Source organism: Acartia tonsa, chromosome 12, assembly GCF_053477335.1.
Source record: "Acartia tonsa isolate MP-2025a chromosome 12, ASM5347733v1, whole genome shotgun sequence".
In the NCBI taxonomy this organism is placed as follows: Eukaryota; Metazoa; Arthropoda; class Copepoda; order Calanoida; family Acartiidae; genus Acartia; species Acartia tonsa.
The window spans coordinates 40,611,250-40,632,126 of record NC_137271.1 but is presented as its reverse complement, the minus strand read 5'-3'; the positions used below and the strand labels follow the sequence as shown (position 1 = coordinate 40,632,126).

Genomic DNA, 20,877 nt, shown 5'->3' with positions numbered 1-20,877 from the left:
AACAATTAAATAGGTAAAAAATAGTAATTACTCGATTTTAGAAATTAATTAGGTAGGTACCTTCTTATAATTATATCAAATGATAATTATTTTTTTTTGTGGTAATTTATAATTTTTTTAAACACCCTGTTAGTAAACATAATATTTATTATTTTTCGGTGGCCTTGAGTTGACATGAAATATGTGAGATATGTCCACTCAAAGGGTTGACCTTTCATCATTTCAAGCAAACTCAGGGATCTCAAGGGATAAGACAATGCACGATAAATTTATATATAACCCCTACAAATGAGTATTAATTACTTTTAAATGTCATTGCATTAAAAGTTTGCAATTGCACACAGTTTTTGAGTCAACGAAGTAGGACGCCAGTTTATAAAACTTTGGGTACTAGTTTAGTTTACATTCAAATGTCCCTTTCCTTCCTGGAGACACTGGAAAGAGAAAAATTTTGTCAAGCCAAATTTGACTTTGGTCAAAGTATTTTTTTTGTTTGTTTTTAAAATGCGAAGCTACTCTCATTTCATTAAATGTCCTTCTGTATTTATCTTATTTCCTACCTTCATTTATATACTACACCAAACATATGATTAAATAAATTTTTTTTACACTGAGCTGGATCTTTAAATCATTTCAATGGTGATCTAAACCACCCCGCGCGAAATTTCTGCCAATCACAGCGTCGTATTTTAAAAATGCTCCGCTGTGATTGGCTGAAATTTCGCGCGGGGTGGTTTAGATCACCATTGAAATGATTTAAAGATCAAGCTCTGGATATGATGTGCTTTTGTATGTCTGTGGTTTAAGTCAACAATGTAGCCAGGTATTGCTATAAGACAGGTTTTGGGCTATTCATAGAGAAATGGTCCAACGGAACTTCATCCTCCTACTTCACATCAAATTTTATTTTAAAAATCTAAAATTTTTGAACTTACAAAAATCTTTCTGGGCAAAGCCCCTAGTTATATAAAAATAATTAGGATTCCAAAGTAAAAAGCATTTTTAATGTTTAAAAATTACCACCAACATTGAGTTAAAAAATGAGAATATACATGATTTTATTACCAAAGCAATTCTGTAGAAGCATAACAGGAACGTTCATCTTAGTAGGATAAAAATAATAAAAAGAAAAGAAAATTCGGCAGCCCCTATGGTGCAAATTTAACCTTTACCTAAACTAACCTAACTTAAAATAAACATTAAAATGTGTCTTTTTTTCCAAAAAAAAAATTAGTTTGATAACATTTTTTGATAAAATGTACAATGCTAAATCAAAAATAAATAATATTATAAACTGATTAAAACTTTTTTCTGTTTCATAGCTCATCTAATTTTCTGCAATTTGTGTTTACGTAATCTAAATTTCGGCAATAAAAAAGTTAAAGAAAATTATGCAAGTCGAACATACGGACGTTTGTATGGAAAGCCTTAGGCCCCTAGTTATATAGCTGCTGAGCTACAAAAATGCTTTTAAAAAGTAGTTACTTTAAATTGCATGTTGAAGTAGTTTTTTCTAACAATGTCCTCCTAGCTATAATTTTGTGTATAATGTCTCTTTTAGGTCTTGCCTCGGGGTCGGGGGTGCACATCTACCCCATCTGTACCAGTGTGGGGTAAGAACTGTAAAATTTAAGGGCTTTTTTCTTTATCTGAAAAATCTAATCTGAAACTTATTCAAACTTGATTTGAATATGTCTGTCCAGAAGTTGGACAGAAGTTTTTGCCTTTTTCAGTACAAGAGCAAACAATCACTATAATACTGCTTCTAAAGTTGAATTTTTATTTTGTTTTTTATCATCTTAAAGTTCAAATGTCAGTAAAATCAGAGAAAATCCATATGTACACAATATGAAATGTACAGAATAGGTCCCTAAATTAACCTATCACGGTATATTATTCTCAAAAATATACATGTTTATTTTTTAAAACTGCTGAACTAAACCCACACCAAAAAATGAGTACTGTATTATTTGAAGTGTGTAAAATGTCTTTTATTTCATATCTTCAAATATGTAATATTGTTCATGGATCTTAAAGGATAAGACATTAAACAATAAATTTATGTACAACTTCAAATATAGTTACCCATACTGTGAATTAAAATTATAGGTTGAAAAGTTTGAAAACTACATGTTTGTACCAACCAATCAAGTACCAATTGTTATAAAGTCAACAAATAAAAAGGGTGTTGATAAAATTTTGGGTACCAGTATAATTTAGAGTCCAATGTCCCTTTCCTTCCTGAATATTATTACAATATACAAATTGTTAGCAGTGCAGCTTCTCTATATAAATAGGACATATTGCGTATGTACGATAGACTGTCAGTTAACCAGTTTTTGTATAAATTTCAATAATTCAAATATACAAAATAACACTCTTAAGTTTGTATTGACTTTAAATGTATTTGTGTTTTTCAAGTTTTAATTAATTCATTTCTTAAATTTCAGCTGAGAACAAAATTTGATGTCCTCTCCTAGAGCATTACAGGCATACAGACATAGAGTAGATGCTTATAGATTACAAAATCTTAAAGAACAAGTAAAAAAACTACGGTTCCCCTGAAATGTAGCTTAAAAACGGATGGACAGACGAATCATAGAGAAGCTTTGAAATAAAAATCTTTGTCTAATTTCTGATATTATATTTTCGCTAGCTGCGCTACTTATTGACATCAGTTCCATTGTTTCCTTCAAAATTTGAATGTTAAATTTTTGGTGGAATATGATTATTATTATTTCATACATTTAGATATTTTACTTTTCAAGTAAAAATCAAAATTTAACCTTTTTAAATTTAAGGTTGAATCTAAGAGAAGTTAAGTTACTCAACATTTCCAATAAAAAATTTATCATCATTGGGGCAAAAATTAACTCTAGAATCTGGCTATAATTGTTATAAATTTAAATCAGTACAATATTTAAAGCAATCTGTTTTTATTTAAGAATGGTGCGGAAGAGATGAATGCATTGTAACTTTTTTTGGTGCCATAAAATTGAACTGGTTTGAATTATGTTAAAATATAAATTTTATTGATTGCCAATTTATTTTTAAATTTTAGCCAGCTGCGAGTGTTAGTTTTTTTAGAGTACATGAAAATTAGTGCAACATCCAAATAATAATAATATATCAATTTTTTTACTCCCCAACGATTTTTTGGTATATGTCATTGTCAGACCCCAAAATTTACTTGTTTTTTTACAAATCCTTATACTTAAGAAACAGGATGTTTGTTTGTCTATGTGTCTGTGTTTCTCGGGTTCTCCTTAACAGGGTAGCTTCTCATAGGTCCCGGGAAGGTTTATAACTATTTCCTTGGGGGGTGGGACACCCCAAACCACCCCAAAAATTAACCCCCCCTAAATTTTTTTTAACTAAAATAAGAAATTGGGTTATCAAATTCGACTCCCCCATCCTCAAGTGCCCCTAGAGGCCTCTAGGAGCGTAGCCGCTAGTAAGGCATAAAGCATGGGGCACTACACTGAAAAACTATTTTGTAGAGGTTTAAGAAAATCAGCGATTACGCCAAGTAAAGCATAATTTATACTCCCCTTTAAAACGCGTGCCTTGCCATGGCTGAATTACAAGTCTATAAATGTAAAGATCATAGATACACATTTTAGATTCAAATTTTCTAGCAGCGAAACTACTTTACAATTTACCACTAGTGTTGATAGATAAATTAAGCCTTATTTGAATGGTTAACAATTATTTTCATTAAATGCTCCCTCTAATCACTCATTTGTTAAGAAAGAAAATAGCCTAAAGCCTTTATTTGACTTGAATTTTAAATTTGTAGCTTTGATCCATACTAGGAACGATGTAAAGGTTTCCTTAGGTGGTTCAGGGGTTTGCAAGGTCTTAATAGACAAACCGAAAAAGTTTATCTTGGTGTTAATTCGGTCCTCATGGTTTTGATTGTCCTTGTTAAATACTTGAAGACAGGAGACAAACAAGGCTAGCTGCCAATTTTAATTTTACAGCCTGTAATCACAGTTTTTTTTACAAGTAAACATGAAATGGGTTAAATACTAAACAACGGTGAAATTTTTATAAACTATGTTTTGAAGAGTATAACTTCTTTATCCCTTCCTTTTACTAATTTTGATTCTGAAAAGTTGCTGAAGACCATATTAATATATAAATGCTTCTTCAGCGAAAAAATAGCCTTACTATTTTATATCATGAATTCCTCTAAAACTATATTTTCCTTTAGATGGCATTAATATTATTCAAAACCCTTTGTGCTAACAAACAGCAGTTTTATTTAATCAAACTTTAAGAACAAACATAAAAAAACGGCCAAATGAATTATAGAGTGGCAATGCTTCCAAAATCTTCTAATTTAAAAAGAAGAAGATGGGGACAATATACCTATTTGTAATTGTTTAAAATTCCAACAACAAAAAAGGCAATCATTTCTTAGTAATTGGTATATGGGATAGAGAGGGATAAATCACAGAAAGAAACATTTTTTGCAGCAAACTTTTCTGCCAAGAAAAAAAAAACTTATTTGATGGTTCCATTTTTTAAAGGTGAAATATATTAAAATATTTTAAATTTGAGGCATAAACTGTTCATAAATATAACAATTATAACAAGACTTTAAAAATCATCGATAAACAAGAAAGACACGGTCAACTCTGAACAACAGACTGCATTTTTAGACATATTTTGGCGTAGATGCTCTAGTTAAAATATCCCAATTATAGGTTGAATATTTCTTCCACTCTGAAAAGTGTGAGAGCTATCTTGGTAAGATTCATCTACAACCTTTTCCACCCTCAATACATACCAAAAATGGATTTCACAAACACATAAACTTGGGGGAAAATAACCTACTATCCATTGTCCTATCCCTATATCCCTGATAGGTACAGAACCCTTTGCCAGAAGAAGAATTGTGTTTTCACAGTTTAATTATCTGTCCTCTTGTTTCAAACTCGTGGCCCTTCAAAGCTACCATTTTTTTAACACTAAGCCAATCTAACATTTAACAATCATAGTTCTGTTTATATGTAGCGCAGCAACTTACAACATCCTTAATAAAATTCAAAGAAAAAACTCTAAGAAATCTTAATAAACATTTTATTGTGGTTCTGTCAGATTAATAAATTTCTGTAATATGCTTTGATAGAGTCAATGTGGTTCTTTTTTGTAGTTTCAATAGAACATTTTTAAAATCACCGAAATCTCCTGGTGAGGTTAGAATCATTCTCTATGCATGGATAACAAGACAAGTTACCCAGGGACATTAATTGTACACTTGGATAAGTTGTTTTTTCTTATATAATTCAGCGTTTCTGGGAAAATCACCTAAAAGCATTGTTTTTTTTCTTCAGAATGCAGGTACCTTATCTCTTATTTGAAAAGTATGAATATTAAAAACCACTCTATATAAAGAGTACACTTGCTGAAAATGCTTAATATACAGAATTTTACTTTTAAACCATTTATCCCCTAAGGGTTAACAATTCTTGTTTTAACTTTTAATCTTATAATTTTTATCTTAATATCTGTGGAAAGCTTTTATCAATATCATTTTACAAAAAAAAATTTTACTTTTAAAATGATATTTCTATTTTATAAATTACGTCCCTTTTCCTACAAGAAATAAAACCAGAGCAAACCTCTTTTCATTTAAATATGTAAATTTGTAAAGAGTAGTATATGCTAAATACAGAATCTATAAAAACTACCGAAAAGGAAAAAAACTAGAAGTTTAATGTCAAAAAAGTTTTGTGTGCTTTAATTTAATCTAATTGTCTGATTTTTATGCTAAACATTTAATTGGTTTAAAATTCATAAACTTAGAAGAAAAGAACATTAAAGAATAACAGTCTACAGTCCTCGCTTATAAAGCAAAAAAGGCTTTTTTTATCTGATTATTTGAATTCAGAGCCCCTAGATGCTAGAGGCGCAGCTGTGGTATTATTTAAAATAATCTCTCGACTTTCTTAAGGTATAGAGAAGCTTATGCTATAGTATAAAAGTATTAGGGCTTTTGTTTGATTGTCCTTTATTATATTTCTGAAACACTTGAGTTCTTAAGCAAGCAGAAAAAAAGATGAGATATATAAAAATCAATTCTTCCAAAAAAATATTCCCACCAAGTTTCTACTGAAAAGGAAATGTCCACTAAATTAAATGTTGACTTAGATAAAGGATATTTCTACAAAATTTTAATTATGCAAAATTCTGATTACCCGTAAAATGAATATTTTTCTTCTATCCCAGTTGAACTAAATGCCCTGTATTGACAAAATATTGGGTATTATCCTTTTAGAAATTTTTTTTCAATTTTGAAAATTTGAGTACCAGCCCCCCCCGCCCCCCCCCCCCCCCCAGACAGCGAACTATGAACTCTGGCCGCAGCGCTCGGCTTCTTAGCCTAAAACCTAACCTAACCTAAAATAGTTGTTCGACGTTGTCGGGGGGGGGTACTCAAATTTTCAAAATTGAAAAAAAAATTCTAAGAGGATAACGCCAAATATTGTAATATATTTTTTTTCTTCAAACTACTGCAAATAAGCTGCTACCCTAACTTGAGAGGTATTTGTTTGTATGGGGGATTTCTCTTGGGAGGGTTAAGCCACTCTCCCACAAAATAAAAATATCTTTCAATATTTATATAAAAAGATTAGCTGAAGAATATTGATGCTAGCGAGATCTTTTAATACATCCCACAAACACAAGGACAGACATCTTACCTCTTAACTATGTAAGTATACTAAAATGTCTTATAGGACAAGAGTTGGAAAGTTTTCACTTTACGAGTCGAGGTGGTGGAGGTTCCTTTTGGTTGTCATAATAATGTCAATATTACAGTTCAATGTTGTTATACTAACAGCACCACGTTTAACAGGTTTCCTTCATTTTGAAAGGAAATGAGATTATGGCTGCGACATTTTGAACTGTCAAATCGGACAACTGGTAAAAGTTAAACTATGGCATTTTTTTAAGCGTGGCTTTTCTATGTTTAGAAAGTTAGTTCTTTTCGTGAATTTCATACCTGTTAGAATTGTTCTATCGATTTCCAACTTTGCATGGTGATTCTTATAACAATTAGGTACGATTTAGAAAGTCCTTACGTTCATTTATAACACGCGGACTTTCAAGTTTTTGACGACAACTTTTTAAATGATATAATCATCCTATCCATATGAATTTTAGAATAATGATTCCTAGGACAACAGGTACAATATTGAATATTTAACAGTGGCTGTATTGCCATGATATTATATGCTAGGAATATTGAACCTGTTGAACAAAAATCCATCAAGTTGTAAATTTTGCACAGGAAATGAAAATTTAAAAAATTGTAAAACGTATCAAATATCTTAGAAGGTGTTTTCACGGTGCAATATTTAAAAGGTTCACTTTTGGTTAAAAGCATAATTTATCTCAATATTCTAGAGTAGTAGAAAGTCTGTCTGTATTTATTTCTATTGAGATCTTGTGAAATAATTGTTTTTAAGGAAGTTTGATATCGGTATAGGGTAGGTTTTAGGATATTGAAGAAAAAACAAGGATGACAACATCCATTAGTAGCGAAGCTCAAAAATGATGATGGGATATCAGGAAAAATAGTATAGAACAGTGTCATACAATAAACATGAAATTTGATAAAATAATAAAATCAAGAAACATTTAAAATCACGCAACCTTTGAAACTTAAAAATCTAGGAATCGATCCAGCACCGCAATTAATAGACAAATTTTAATGAAACTTGATGGAAAAATGTAGAATATGAGCAAATTCAATAATTTCAGCCATCAATCCTGAAAAGGAATAAAGAAAATCATGAAAACCTAAAAGTCTAGGAATCGATCTAGCACCCCAAATTATAAACAAATCTTAATAAAACTTAGTGAAAATATGTAGAATGTAAAATTGATTAATTCTTGAAAATTTTAGCACTCTTATTTGAAAAGGAGTTGAGAAAATCATGAAAACGTAAATATCTAGGAATCGATCTAGCACCCCAAATAACAGACAGATGGACAAAATAATGCATATATTAGATGGGCATATATAATGGGAATCTTCACTAAAATTTCAGCTGTCTATCTTTTATATGAGCCGAGAAAATCACGTTTCCCCCAAAACGTTTCAGACATACGGACGAAAATACTGACATACGAAAGACGGACATTTCAAATTATAGAGTAGCTTAGCTACTAAAAAATGATATAGAAAGAAATGAACCTTTTTTTGAAAACAAACCAATATAAAATATAGTAAAAGTTAGCTATATATTTTTTTTATTCCAACTATAGGAACGTCTTCTTATAAAAGCTGCCTATAATAATCAAGGACTATAACGTCCATAAGAAGCACATCAACTAACCAAACCAATATAATAGATTAAAAATGAAAAATGAGATTAAAAATATATGCGCATAGCCTATAAAGATTTATTACCTTTTTTTGCTGACTTACATACAGACTGATGCACAGACACATCCTTGTTATAAAGCAGCTGCGCTCCCAATAAATAGGCTAAACTTCTCAGATTCTCAAAGACATGAGTCCGTCAATCTTTGAATGTGTACATTAGCTGCCACTATAGAATCATAATGACAAAGTGTTGAGCATTATTAAGAGTGTCAATAAGGTTTCAAAGGTCCAGGGAAGGTTTACAACCATTTTTGGGGAGGATATCACTACCCTCCTAAGAGAAACCGCCCCTAGAAAAAATATAAACCAACTCAATTTTACTTTTTCTTTTGAAACTAGTAGTGGTTATACACTCCCCCCCCCCCCCCCTTACTAAAGTACCACTAGAGGTCTTGGGAGGCGTAGCCGTTAGTAATAAGTATAGTGTCAATGAAAGGGCAGTTGCGGAACTGATTGCAAAAGAAAAATTTATACATTATACGGAAGTGGTGTTTCACCATCTTCGAAGGGGGTCAAGAAAATATCATATTACACCTCCAAATTGTACAGCTGTGCTTTTTTAACAAAAAATGACCAAAAAGTGTTAAAATATGTAAGAAAAATTATGAATACTAAAAAAGAATTAAAATGAATGGACTAAAACGCTAAGCTTATTTTGTATGGCATATTTCTGTTATTATAGAAAATTACATCATTTGTAAACTTCGTTAATAACTTCAATTAAGCTATAATTTCTGTATAATACTTTACTGATTTTTTTTCTAGAAATTTTTCTAGCTACGTTAAAATATAACTTTATACGAAAAATTAATTTTAGTCAAATAAAAATGTATCTTTAAAAAATAAATATAATATAAAAAAGCTACTTCTTTAATAAATTGAAAATAAATCAATTCTCTAAAAAATCTTTCATCAAATTCCTTGAAAATTATCCCCTTGGCCATACTTAAAGTGAAGTCAAGGTAAAATTACAGAAAGGTTTGAAAATAGTGATTTTTATTGGTTTTCCCCCTATTACTTACCCCTGCAGGAAACCCAAACCCTGCGGGGTCTACATTTGCGGTGCCCCAACCCTACAGGTACACCAGGTACACCAACATAACCAAACCTAAACTAATTTAAATATTTATTTTCCAACCTTAACTAAAAATAATCTTGTATTGAATAATAATTTAGTTTAATTCATTGAAGATAGTGGGCTACTCATCTGTCTCTCTTCAGGAAGGTGTCCACATAAAAAGGTTCGAAATTCATAATCATTTTATTCTTATGTTATTTAAGTATACGGTAGATTTTCAAGTCTTGTCTCTCTAAATAGCATTGTAGTTAGAAAAAATGCATTTTTAAGATTTTAGAAATTTTTAGGCATACCTAACAGAAGTACTTATACATACTCTTTTTTATGGCAATGAAGGAAGGGAACATTTGAATAAAAATTATAAGTTTGGTTCTCCCAAGGGTTGGCTTAAAAACTTTGGGGCTCTTAGTTTATTATTGGACTTTATGGTGTTAAGGTATCAAACTTTTCCACCAATAATTTCCAAGGTGCAATATAAATATAATTTACTGTTTTGTGTGTGCGTCCTAATCAGTGCTTTCTGCGCACTGATGCACATTAATATTTGAGCACCTACAGATATACAGACTTAGTGTGGGTATAGAATAGCAAACATTTCTGTTTACTAATGAATATTACTCTAGAGTACCTACAGACATAGAGACTTAGTGTGAATATAGAATAGCAAATATCTCTGTTAACTAGTGAATATTACTTTAGAGTACCCACATACATACAGACTTAGTGTGGGTATAGAAGAGCAAACATTTCTGTTTACTAATGAATATTACTCTAGAGTACCTACAGACATACAGACTTAGTGTGGGTATAGAATTGCAAATATTTCTGTTTACTAATGAATATTACTCTAGAGTACCTACAGACATACAGACTTAGTGTGGGTATAGAATAGCAAATATTTCTGTTTACTTATGAATATTTCTCTAGAGTACCTACAGACATACAGACTTAGTGTGGGTATAGAATAGCAAATATTCTTGTTTACTTATGAATATTACTTTAGAGTACCTACAGACATACAGACTTAGTGTGGGTATAGAAGAGCAAATATTTCTGTTTACTAATGAATATTACTCTAGAGTACCTACAGACATACAGACTTAGTGTGGGTATAGAATTGCAAATATTTCTGTTTACTAATGAATATTACTCTAGAGTACCTACAGACATCCAGACTTAGTGTGGGTATAGAATAGCAAATATTTCTGTTTACTAATGAATATTATTCTAAAGTACCTACAGACATACAGACTTAGTGTGGGTATAGAATAGCAAATATTTCTGTTTACTAATGAATATTACTCTAGAGTACCTACAGACATACAGACTTAGTGTGGGTATAGAATAGCAAATATTTCTGTTTAATAATAAATATTACTCTAGAGTACCTACAGACATCCAGACTTAGTGTGGGTATAGAATTGCAAATATTTCTGTTTACTAATGAATATTACTCTAGAGTACCTACAGACATACAGACTTAGTGTGGGTATAGAATAGCAAATATTTCTGTTTAATAATAAATATTACTCTAGAGTACCTACAGACATCCAGACTTAGTGTGGGTATAGAATTGCAAATATTTCTGTTTACTAATGAATATTACTCTAGAGTACCTACAGACATACAGACTTAGTGTGGGTATAGAATAGCAAATATTTCTGTTTAATAATAAATATTACTCTAGAGTACCTACAGACATACAGACTTAGTGTGGGTATAGAATAGCAAATATTTCTGTTTACTAATGAATATTATTCTAAAGTACCTACAGACATCCAGACTTAGTGTGGGTATAGAATTGCAAATATTTCTGTTTACTAATGAATATTACTCTAGAGTACCTACAGACATACAGACTTAGTGTGGGTATAGAATAGCAATTATTTCTAATTACTAATGAATATTACTATAGAGCACCTACAGACTACAGACAGTCAATATTTCTTATTAAAGACAAACATTATCTTTAACTGTACTAATAAATGTTGAAATATAAGATAAGAAATTAGTTTTGCTGATATAAACCTAAGACAAAAAAATGAACTTTTCTTCATAGAGAGACCACCGAAGTTGAAAAATTTGAACAGATTTTTTGATTAACCCATTAGTGCCGAGCGCCACTTTTATGGGCCGATCGAGCTGTAAGTTTCAGGGAAGCTTTATAATGGTCAAAACGGAATTCGTATTTTTTTGTTTTGCTCTAGTGGCGTGCACAGGAAAGTTGCAAAAAAACCCGGTTCGGCTTGGCCATAAATACCAACCAGGCATTAACACCCGTTTTTGGTGCTTTCCCCCAGTTTTAAAACCCGGTTGACCTGTATAAACCCGGTTATTTTGACCAAAAATCGAAAAATGTAATTTTTGAACGCCAAAAGTGAGATGAACACTTTTTAGAACTTTGATACGATCCGTAATTGAAAACTACACAACCTCATGTAATCTAAAGAGCTACAAGTATAATACGAAGCGATTTATTTCAAATTTAGTGTTTCGGCTATAGGTGCCGCCGTTTTCGGGTAAAAAAACCCGTTGCTCGAAGTTTTAAAAGACACACACTACAAAAAAAGAACATATAAAATTTGGGTGTTACATATCAGAAAACGAGCATAAAACTATTGGGTGACACCTATAGAGATTACTAGGGTTATTAGGGTGGCTCAAACCCTTACTAATGACGTAAACTGTTATTTTATTGGTTGAAAAGTTAAAACCGGGTAATAAAAACCGAAACCGAGCCGGGTTTTAAAATTTTCGGGTATTTATGGCCAAGCCGAACCGGGTCATAATAGGGCGTAAAAAAACGATAAAAAAATCATATAAAAAATTATAATTTGAATAAAACGAATTCACAAATAGATGTACTTGTCAATAAACATTAGATTTCACAAAAAAAATCAGCGACTTTACTATAAAAACAAAAAAGTTAGAAGGGTATTTTGAATTTTCATGATTTTCAAATTTTGTTGAGCTATACCAGCAAACGGAAGTAAGCTAAACTGCCTGCTCCAGGGGGAAATGAAAGTCAGGGTAGTAGAGGGGGGATTCATTCTGAGAATGATGCAATTATGAAGCCGGAAACCGGTTTTTTTTCCATTTTTCGGAACCGGGTTTTAGTGCCCGGTTCTGCACTAATGGGTTAATACCTCACCGTAGAGGGCTGAATAAGTAGCTGATTTAATTTGACACTTTTCAAACTAAAGTTTTTCAATTTATTTTGGATTTTTGTAAAAATTTACTGCTATATGTTAAATTTGTTTTTAACAATTTTTAAGATAAGACTATAGTTAAAATAAAATTTAAGTAAAACTAATTTGATTGCTGAAAAATGTAATATTATAAAAAAACTAATTTAACATTTTTATCAAAGTAGAAATATATTACATTAAAGGGGGTCGACACATTACCTAGATTCTTATCATATGGTTGTTGAAGTAATCCAGCTCAAATTTTTATCAAAAAAATTGCTTCTTACAGTGAGAAGTATATTGCATCTGGAGATACGTTTTTCCAGCAGCTTTTTAGCTAGTTAAAATTATCACAGGATGCTTTGCTTAGAATGTTGTTGTAAATCTAAATGCTGGAATTGTTATTACAAATGTTTATCGAATGAACGTGCAAAATGACTATAATGGTTTCTAGCATAACTGCTTTATGTTGGATATATTAACGTATCAAATATCAGACAAATTTAAATGATCGATGTGGAGACTGTATCTTCCCAGCCATTTTTTACTGTTTTAACATATGACCATTTCGCCCCAACATATCATGAAAAAGTGAATGAAATATTGAGATGTTCAATCATTTTCGAAGAGTTTCCTATATGTGACATTACCAAATAAATTAAAGAGTTTTTAGGTATTGTCGGTTTCGTAACATCGCCTCTTAAGGGGAGATTCGTTGTATTTTCACAGTAGCTTTTAATAGGTTATTTTAAGTTATTCTAGGTTAAATAAATGTTAATGATTACCCCGCAGGGTTAGAGCCCTCAGCAGGTGCTATAAAGAAATATAAGAAAAGCAACAGTGAAAATACGACGAAACGCCCCTTAAAAGTCGATGTCACGAAACCGACAATACCCGAGGTTTTTACTATTAATAGTGATGCTATAGGAAGGGGCACTTAGAAGAGAAATAAAAATTAGCGGTTTTGATAATTTGATATATTTAGCGGAAACTATGGTACGGCAAATATTTTAGTAAAGCATGAAGAATTTAGTGAATCATAAACATGCCAAATCATCAATACGACCCAATCAATTCATGTTCAAAATTTTCTTCATACAATTTTAATCACGTAGCTACATTATAATTTTCTTTGTATGGTTCCTCTACGACATTAGCAAATTAATGCACTCAGCTGCTGAAAGAATAAATTTTTTTTCCAGTTTGGCTTTGAAACTGGTTATATCAGATGGATTAAAAACGATTCTTAGCCTTACTGAAAAATCATGTATCGTATCGTATTATAGATAATTTTCTACGAATGATAAATGAAAATCATGATATTTATACCAGTTTTGTTAGCTCAGACCTTCGCCCCTCGGAACTAACAAAACTGAAATTAATCTTAGGATTTTTCATTTTACATATCCGTCTGTCTATCCGTCATAATATTGCAAAAGGAAGTAGGATTTCTGTCAGTAGTTATGAACTCATTTTGTTCGTTATTTTATTTTTTATCTGTGTATCTGTAATACCTAATATTTTGATAATTTAGTTAGCAAACTAGTTAAAAATCTTGCAAGTACCTTTGTATAAAGTTACGGCTAAAGAAACCCTGGGCTAGCCAAAAATATAGGACTTGAACTTCAGAGTAAAAAATATCTGAAAGCAAAAAAATAATCCTTATAAAACTAATATAAACGAGTGGAGTTATGGATGGTTTTTAAAGCACTTGAGGTCCTTTATTCAATACAAAATAATACAATACTCTAATGGCAAAATATTATAGCAAAAAAAGGCACTTTTTATAATTCTGCACTGCATGTTGGCAAAAAAGGGGGTAATAGTGACCCTCTAAAATATAAGAATTATATTTTTATTTGATAGGGAAGGGTGGAGTATTACTTCCAATGATATCAATCAAGAATAAAAAAAAAACGTTTTACCCACAAGTTTTCGGCCATTCAATCAGTGGAAAACTTTTTTTTCAGTAAGGCTTCGAAATTTTCCACCAAAAATAAAATGGAAATCATAAAATTACTACCACTTTTGTTAGACTGAGCCTTCCGCCCTCCAGGTTTAACAAAACTGTTTTAAATTTTAAATTTTTTATCTTAATATTCGCTTAAAAATGTCTATAATACGATGTAATAAATAACTATTCTAATTAATATAATTTTCTTTACTGGATGACAACCCTGTTTGTAGAAGAGGTGCGCTTCTAAAAATAGTTATAAGTGCTAAATGCAATAGAAAAAAATGAAAGCAGAAATCTGAATGGGAACTTCTGCCTATTCTTTCCAAATAGAATACTCATGGAGGAATGGGACATTACATTGTAAATTACAGTGGTGCCAAAGTTTTATAAGTTAGCTCAAAAACTTTGGATACTTTTATTCGATTTTGATTGGCTGGTTCCAATCTAGTAGTGTACAAACTTTTCAACCAATAGTTTTAATCTGCAGTGCAGAAGGGATAACTTTTTTTATCATTATAGGAAATGTATATCATTTTATCATCCATTGTCATATCTCTTAAGATCCCTGAGAATAATACAAAGAATAAGGTTGCCCACCATTTCCGTAAAATATTTATTATTCGCAAAACGGCACAATTACAAAATAAAAAAGGGGTGTTTGTTGTTGAAAGTGAAGCTTGTAGCTTCTATGCTCATGATTTTCAGGGCTTGGCTGCCATTCGCCAGCTAAGACTAAATTTAAACTCGTTCGGATGCTTTGTAAAAAAAATTGAAAAGAGGATTGTCATATTTTAGTCAGGTTTAGACTTCCACATATTTTTTTCTTAAATTGTAAAAAGACAGATTTCCCTGAGGTGATAGTGCACTAAAGAATACATACAGAATACATGTTTTTATAACTAATAATTCTTTTCATACCCCACCTGCCCATAATAAAAAGTTCTCAATGAAAAGAAAAGGGGAAAAGCATATTTTTCTCTCCAACATATCTAGGAGGAAAAAAATCAACTTTAAATCAGCTTTTCAGGCGTGCATAAGAGGGGTATATCCACTCTTAACAAGGGTCTACATTTTTAAAATACCCCTTCCCCTTGAAACATCTAAAGGGAATATCAAGTTGAAAAAAGTCATTAACCCCATGGCCATACACAACCAATGTCAGGCATCACTGGAAAGAAAATCGTAATTAGTTAACTAAATATATAAAATTTAAATACTAACTCTATCAATATGTGAAAAAAATGATCATTTGATGAAAAAATGAATGAATTTTTTTAAGCACAGCAACAATTAAACAACTATTCAATCTAAAATTCATGAATGTTCTTATCAGTGGCGTGCACATGGTTTTGCTTGGGGGTTAAATCAAAATCGAGAGACGTGTGAGCTTCCCCCCTTACATAATCAAAATATGTAAAAGTATTACATCCCGCCATATAGCTGGTAAATTAACGTGCATGTCCTTGTGGATGATAACCCAGTATCCAGCTCCACTCCCTTATTTTTGCCAGGTTGGTGCAGGCACGCCCCTGGTTCCTACCATTTGTTTATGTCAGGGTTTGAAAAGTAAATATCTGAAATTTAAGAAATGTAAACAAACAAAAAATCCATTAAAACATTCTTTCTAATCAGTTATCAATGATCCATTTTTCAGTGGACAAAAATGTAAAATTTAACAAATGCATGGTTTTAAGTATTTTTAAGAGCCAAGCTTTTTTTAAATTATTGAAAGCGAAGCTTTTCTACAATTAGGGGCTGTACGTTAGTTAATTTAGACAACGTTATAATGTGTGAGAAGTGTCCAATTTTAAACTTTGAACAATAAGGTACGATTAAGAACGCGAGCCAACTCTAAACTCGTTGCCAATAAGTCCATTTAAAACAAATACATTTTTAACTTTTGGGACAATTTTGTATGCGAGTCATCTCTGTAATCAAGTTAAAAAATGCAAGTATGTACTGAAATAGAATCCTGCATTTCCGTAATTTTGCAACAAGTTTCTTTACTACTTTGTTCCTACTTTTAGATTAATATTCTGCTTATATAAAATTTTGAAATTCAATTGGTGGTCATGTTCGTTTGTTCTACCGTTTGATCTTTTCATTTATAAATGTTGTCATCCTTTTTCAAAGAACTAATGTGTAAAATCCAAAATCATAATAACAAAAGATATAAAAAGCAGTCTTGAGATCAAAATTTATTTATTAACACTTTACATAAATTAAATATTTATTTTATTTACATAATTATTATAACATAACAATAATGCCCATAGTAAAATTGGCTAGAAAAATACTGATTGAATAACAAACTATGTACATTATTAAAAAATCAACAGTATGAATTTATATTATATTATTCTAAATAATCTATTAAGGCTTTAAGATATTTCAAAATGACAGTAAGTTTAGAATTTGACAATTAAATTCTGAATGAATCTTTAAAAGAAATGAACAATGGAAGAAACAGTTTGTAATTAATATATAAAAATCCAGGAGGGAATTTTTATTATATGAAAACCTGCCAGTTCATATTATTATATAAACCAACTTTATTATATGTAGAGTACAATGTTCAACTTGAACTTACTAAACTTAAAAACTAGAGTCAAATTAATTTTTGTTTGGACGAAGTGATCGTACTCAAAAAAATCAGAAACTTCTGCTGTGGTATCTCTCTCTTTTGACCCCACCCGCCTCCCAACACATAGTCATTATTATTGCATTTGCCTTTCTGAGTAAATGTCCCACTATTATTTAAAACATTTTAAGATTACTTTCAAAGTAAGTATATCTGTTGTGTTCAAGGACTGCCATAATAATCAGAAAATTCTGCGGAGGTATCTCCCTCCTCCGATCTTCTCCAGGAGTCAAGACTTGTGCGCAGAGAGTTTTCTAACATTATCAGGGAGGCCTGCAATATAAAGATCATTTAATTAAAAAAAAGAATATTATGTTAATAAGTAGCGCAGCAAACAAACTAATTACACTTCAAATAAAACATTAAACTTCATTGTAGTAATAGTATCAACTGTATAATTAGTGAGATTGACAAAAATTATAAAACCTTTATTATAGAGCAACTACGCCACAACTATTAGAATAAGTAAATGCATACTTTCTCAACCCATCCAAATCTAGTGTGCAACATACCAACAAATGACATGAATTATTGACTAGCTTCTTAAATCATAAATTTAATTTACCTTATTTTCTTGGATCATTTTGGCAAGAGATTGATTAAGATATTGGCTGAGATTCAAACTTGTATCCTTGTTGCTCTGACCTTCGGTATTTCCCAGAAGTTCCTTGATTGTGATGGAAAGAGCAGCGGCGGCTAAAGCTGACGGCTTAACTGCATAGAATTGATATTCTGTGGCAGCCAGACATAATAACACAGATGTTCTGCTTAGCAAAGATTCTTTCTTGTCTAATAACATTCTTAAGCTGTTCATAAAGCTGTCGCCACAGCTACTTGATGCTGAGCTTTGAAAACTGGTAATGGATGAATTTTGGAAGCTGTGATTAAAGCTGCAAGTGGAAGTATTAAGAAAGCTGTTGCTCAAGCTGCTTGTTGAGGTGCTGGAAAAGCTGTCATTGGAGCTTAATCTTTGGGTTGAATAGCTGCTGTTGCTATGACTTTGATAATTATTAATATTCTTATTCAGAAGAATAATAAACATATGGATAAATTCCATACTTGTTATGGAACAAAGTTCCCAGTTTAGAATATCCAGAATATTGAGTTCCATATTATAAAGTTGTGCAGACTTAATAGAACAATCTGTACAGATTACAAGTTTATCAACACTCAGAGCTCCTCCACCCCTGCAGGCTCCAGTATCATGAAGTTTGGAGGATATAAATAAACAAGCTGCAGCTAATAACTGCAGCTGCTGCTTATCCATCCTTCTGGTGCTCAGCACTCGGTCCAGGTACTGCACTGACAGAAGGAATACCTGGAATAAAAAGATATTCATCTCAAAGGATTACACAGTGGAGATAAAGTAATGAACACCCCAATTGAGAATAAAATCATTGGTGGACAAGTTTTAACACTGATTTGAACAACACTATCTAGTTTGAACAAACCAATCAAGTTTTATTAAGAGTTCTAATATCAGTCTAATGTCTCCTCCCCCCTGCCACTGATTTCAAAGTAAAGAAAATAATAATACACTGCATAAAAATGGTAAAAATTTGGAATATGAAACATATTTCTGCTAGCATCAATAGTTTTTTTTTAAGAGACTAAGTCATAAGTAGAATCAGTCTTTATAGGCATTGTAATTTTGGAAAATGAATTTGGGAAATCTAACAAGCTGTCACACTACGATTTAAGATTATCCTACCTGACTACGTAGTTCATGGCTCTCACAGACCTCCAGCATCCAGTCCACAACCAACTTCCTCATGAGAGGAGTCACATGATTCCCCTGGATCTTGGACATGTAGTTGCTACACCGGGGCTGGTAGAATACCTCCATCTCAAGCAAACCTTGAATCAAAATTTAAATAATAATGAATCTTATTCAATGGCTCTTAATTATTATATAAATTTTTAACAGTTGTAATAATATTGAAATTATATTATCAATAATTAAACTAAGCTTTTTTACAAAGTTTGAAAATAAAACATTCTCTAAATATTTTTTTATATTGGCAATGAACACCAAATGCAGAAAAACAATGAATTTTGCCTTGGAATGTATTTTTTACTTGTAGAAAAGTTAGGATTATTTGTCACTTTATTTAAAACCTTCCCCAAAAATTGCAGTTTAAGCCAAACTTTTAAAGAATTTTGACTTTGGGAACTTTTTTTACCTGTTAGAATTCTTTGATCGGTTAAAACCGGATCATCCTCCCTTGCAGGCAAAAATTTAGATTTTCTAATGATTTTTTCATTATCATTCAAACAGTTTTCTTTACTGTCACTGGCAATGTTGGCACAATGTTTGTTATTATTTTGACATTCATCACTACAATTATTAAGGTTGTCTTCTGTAAATTTTAAACTTTTTCGCACAGAATCACTCTGGTGGACAGATTTTAAGCTGGTATTGTCTTTATTTTCTAGGTTAGGGGTGTCAGAAACTGTGTTGCTACCTTCCTGAGGCATTTTTAGTAAAGGTACCATCTCAGTACCAGCCGTCATATTAATTAATCACTAGAAATTTTGCTAAATATTAATTTTACTAAGTTTAAAATGCGTCCTTTTGCCCCAAAAGTATGTTTCTAACTGACTTAAAAATTTGTTGGAGGGTGTAGGGGGGGGGAGGGGAATCGCGCCGCGCCATTACTTTAGTGGTTTCACCTACTCAAAAGGCCATGGAATATGGGGGGGGGGGGTGAGAGACATTTAACTTGTTGAATAAAAAGGGACTGGGGGGGGGGGAGGGGGTTAATTCTTTTTTCACTGCACGGTCAGGGATTTTAAAGCACCCAAAAAGGGTATTTTTTTCCTACGGAAAATGTCCTTCAATAAGTTTACCGCGGGAAATATAAAAATAGGATCCTATTATGATTTTAACACGCAAATAAATTGTAATAAACAATATAACCTTAAGTATTTTTAGAACTTTTAGTAAATCAAAGATATTTCGTCTAGCTATCCTTTAAATTACATTTTAATTATACAAATACTGGCATTTGGGATAGGGGGTTTATTTTTTATAGGGGCGATTTATCTTGGTACCCTCCAAAAAAATAGTAATAAACCTTCACTGTATCTATGAAAAGCAATTTTGTGGGAGAAATGAGAAATCGCCCATTGGAAATTAAAAATCCCCCAAAACTAATTTTCTTACTTTTTCTTTTCAGAACCATATCAAAATTTGAGGGTCGACTTATTTCCTCCCTTTTCTTTAAACATGTATCCCCAGCGGCCTCTAGAGACCTCAAGCTGCAAGTCTAAACATTGTACTACCACAAGAGGCCTCTAGTAGCACTTTAATTTTTTTTTATTTAAAATATGTAATTATTTCTATGATGCGTTCAAGTCTCTGCTTAAAAATTTCCCCCCGATTTTTTGTGATTTCTCTTGGTAGATTGGTGGTACCCTCGGCCCCAAAATAGTTATAAACCTTCCCGGGACCTATGATAAGTTACCGTGTAAAAGAGACCCCAATCGGTTCAGCGTTTAGTGAGATCATTCGGCACAAACACAATGATTAGGAGACATCCTGTTACTTTATTATACGGATAGTTTGAAGATATTTATTTATTTCATTGTTATTAGTATGGTAGAGGAAAG

General features: G+C 31.6%; 2 protein-coding genes across 10 annotated transcripts in view; both read right to left on the bottom strand.

Moving 5' to 3' along the window:
- LOC145333978 (uncharacterized) overlaps positions 1-20,877 on the bottom strand; it is a 227,647-nt gene that overhangs the window by 170,648 nt on the left and 36,122 nt on the right. The window lies entirely within an intron of this gene.
- On the bottom strand, positions 16,810-19,862 carry LOC145333543 (uncharacterized). Its single transcript, XM_080178706.1, has 4 exons — positions 19,449-19,862; positions 18,977-19,122; positions 17,831-18,583; positions 16,810-17,538 (listed from the first exon to the last, which is right to left on the bottom strand). The coding sequence occupies exons 1-4, from the start codon at positions 19,777-19,779 to the stop codon at positions 17,428-17,430; spliced, it is 1,341 nt and encodes a 446-aa protein (XP_080034832.1). The 5' UTR covers positions 19,780-19,862; the 3' UTR covers positions 16,810-17,427.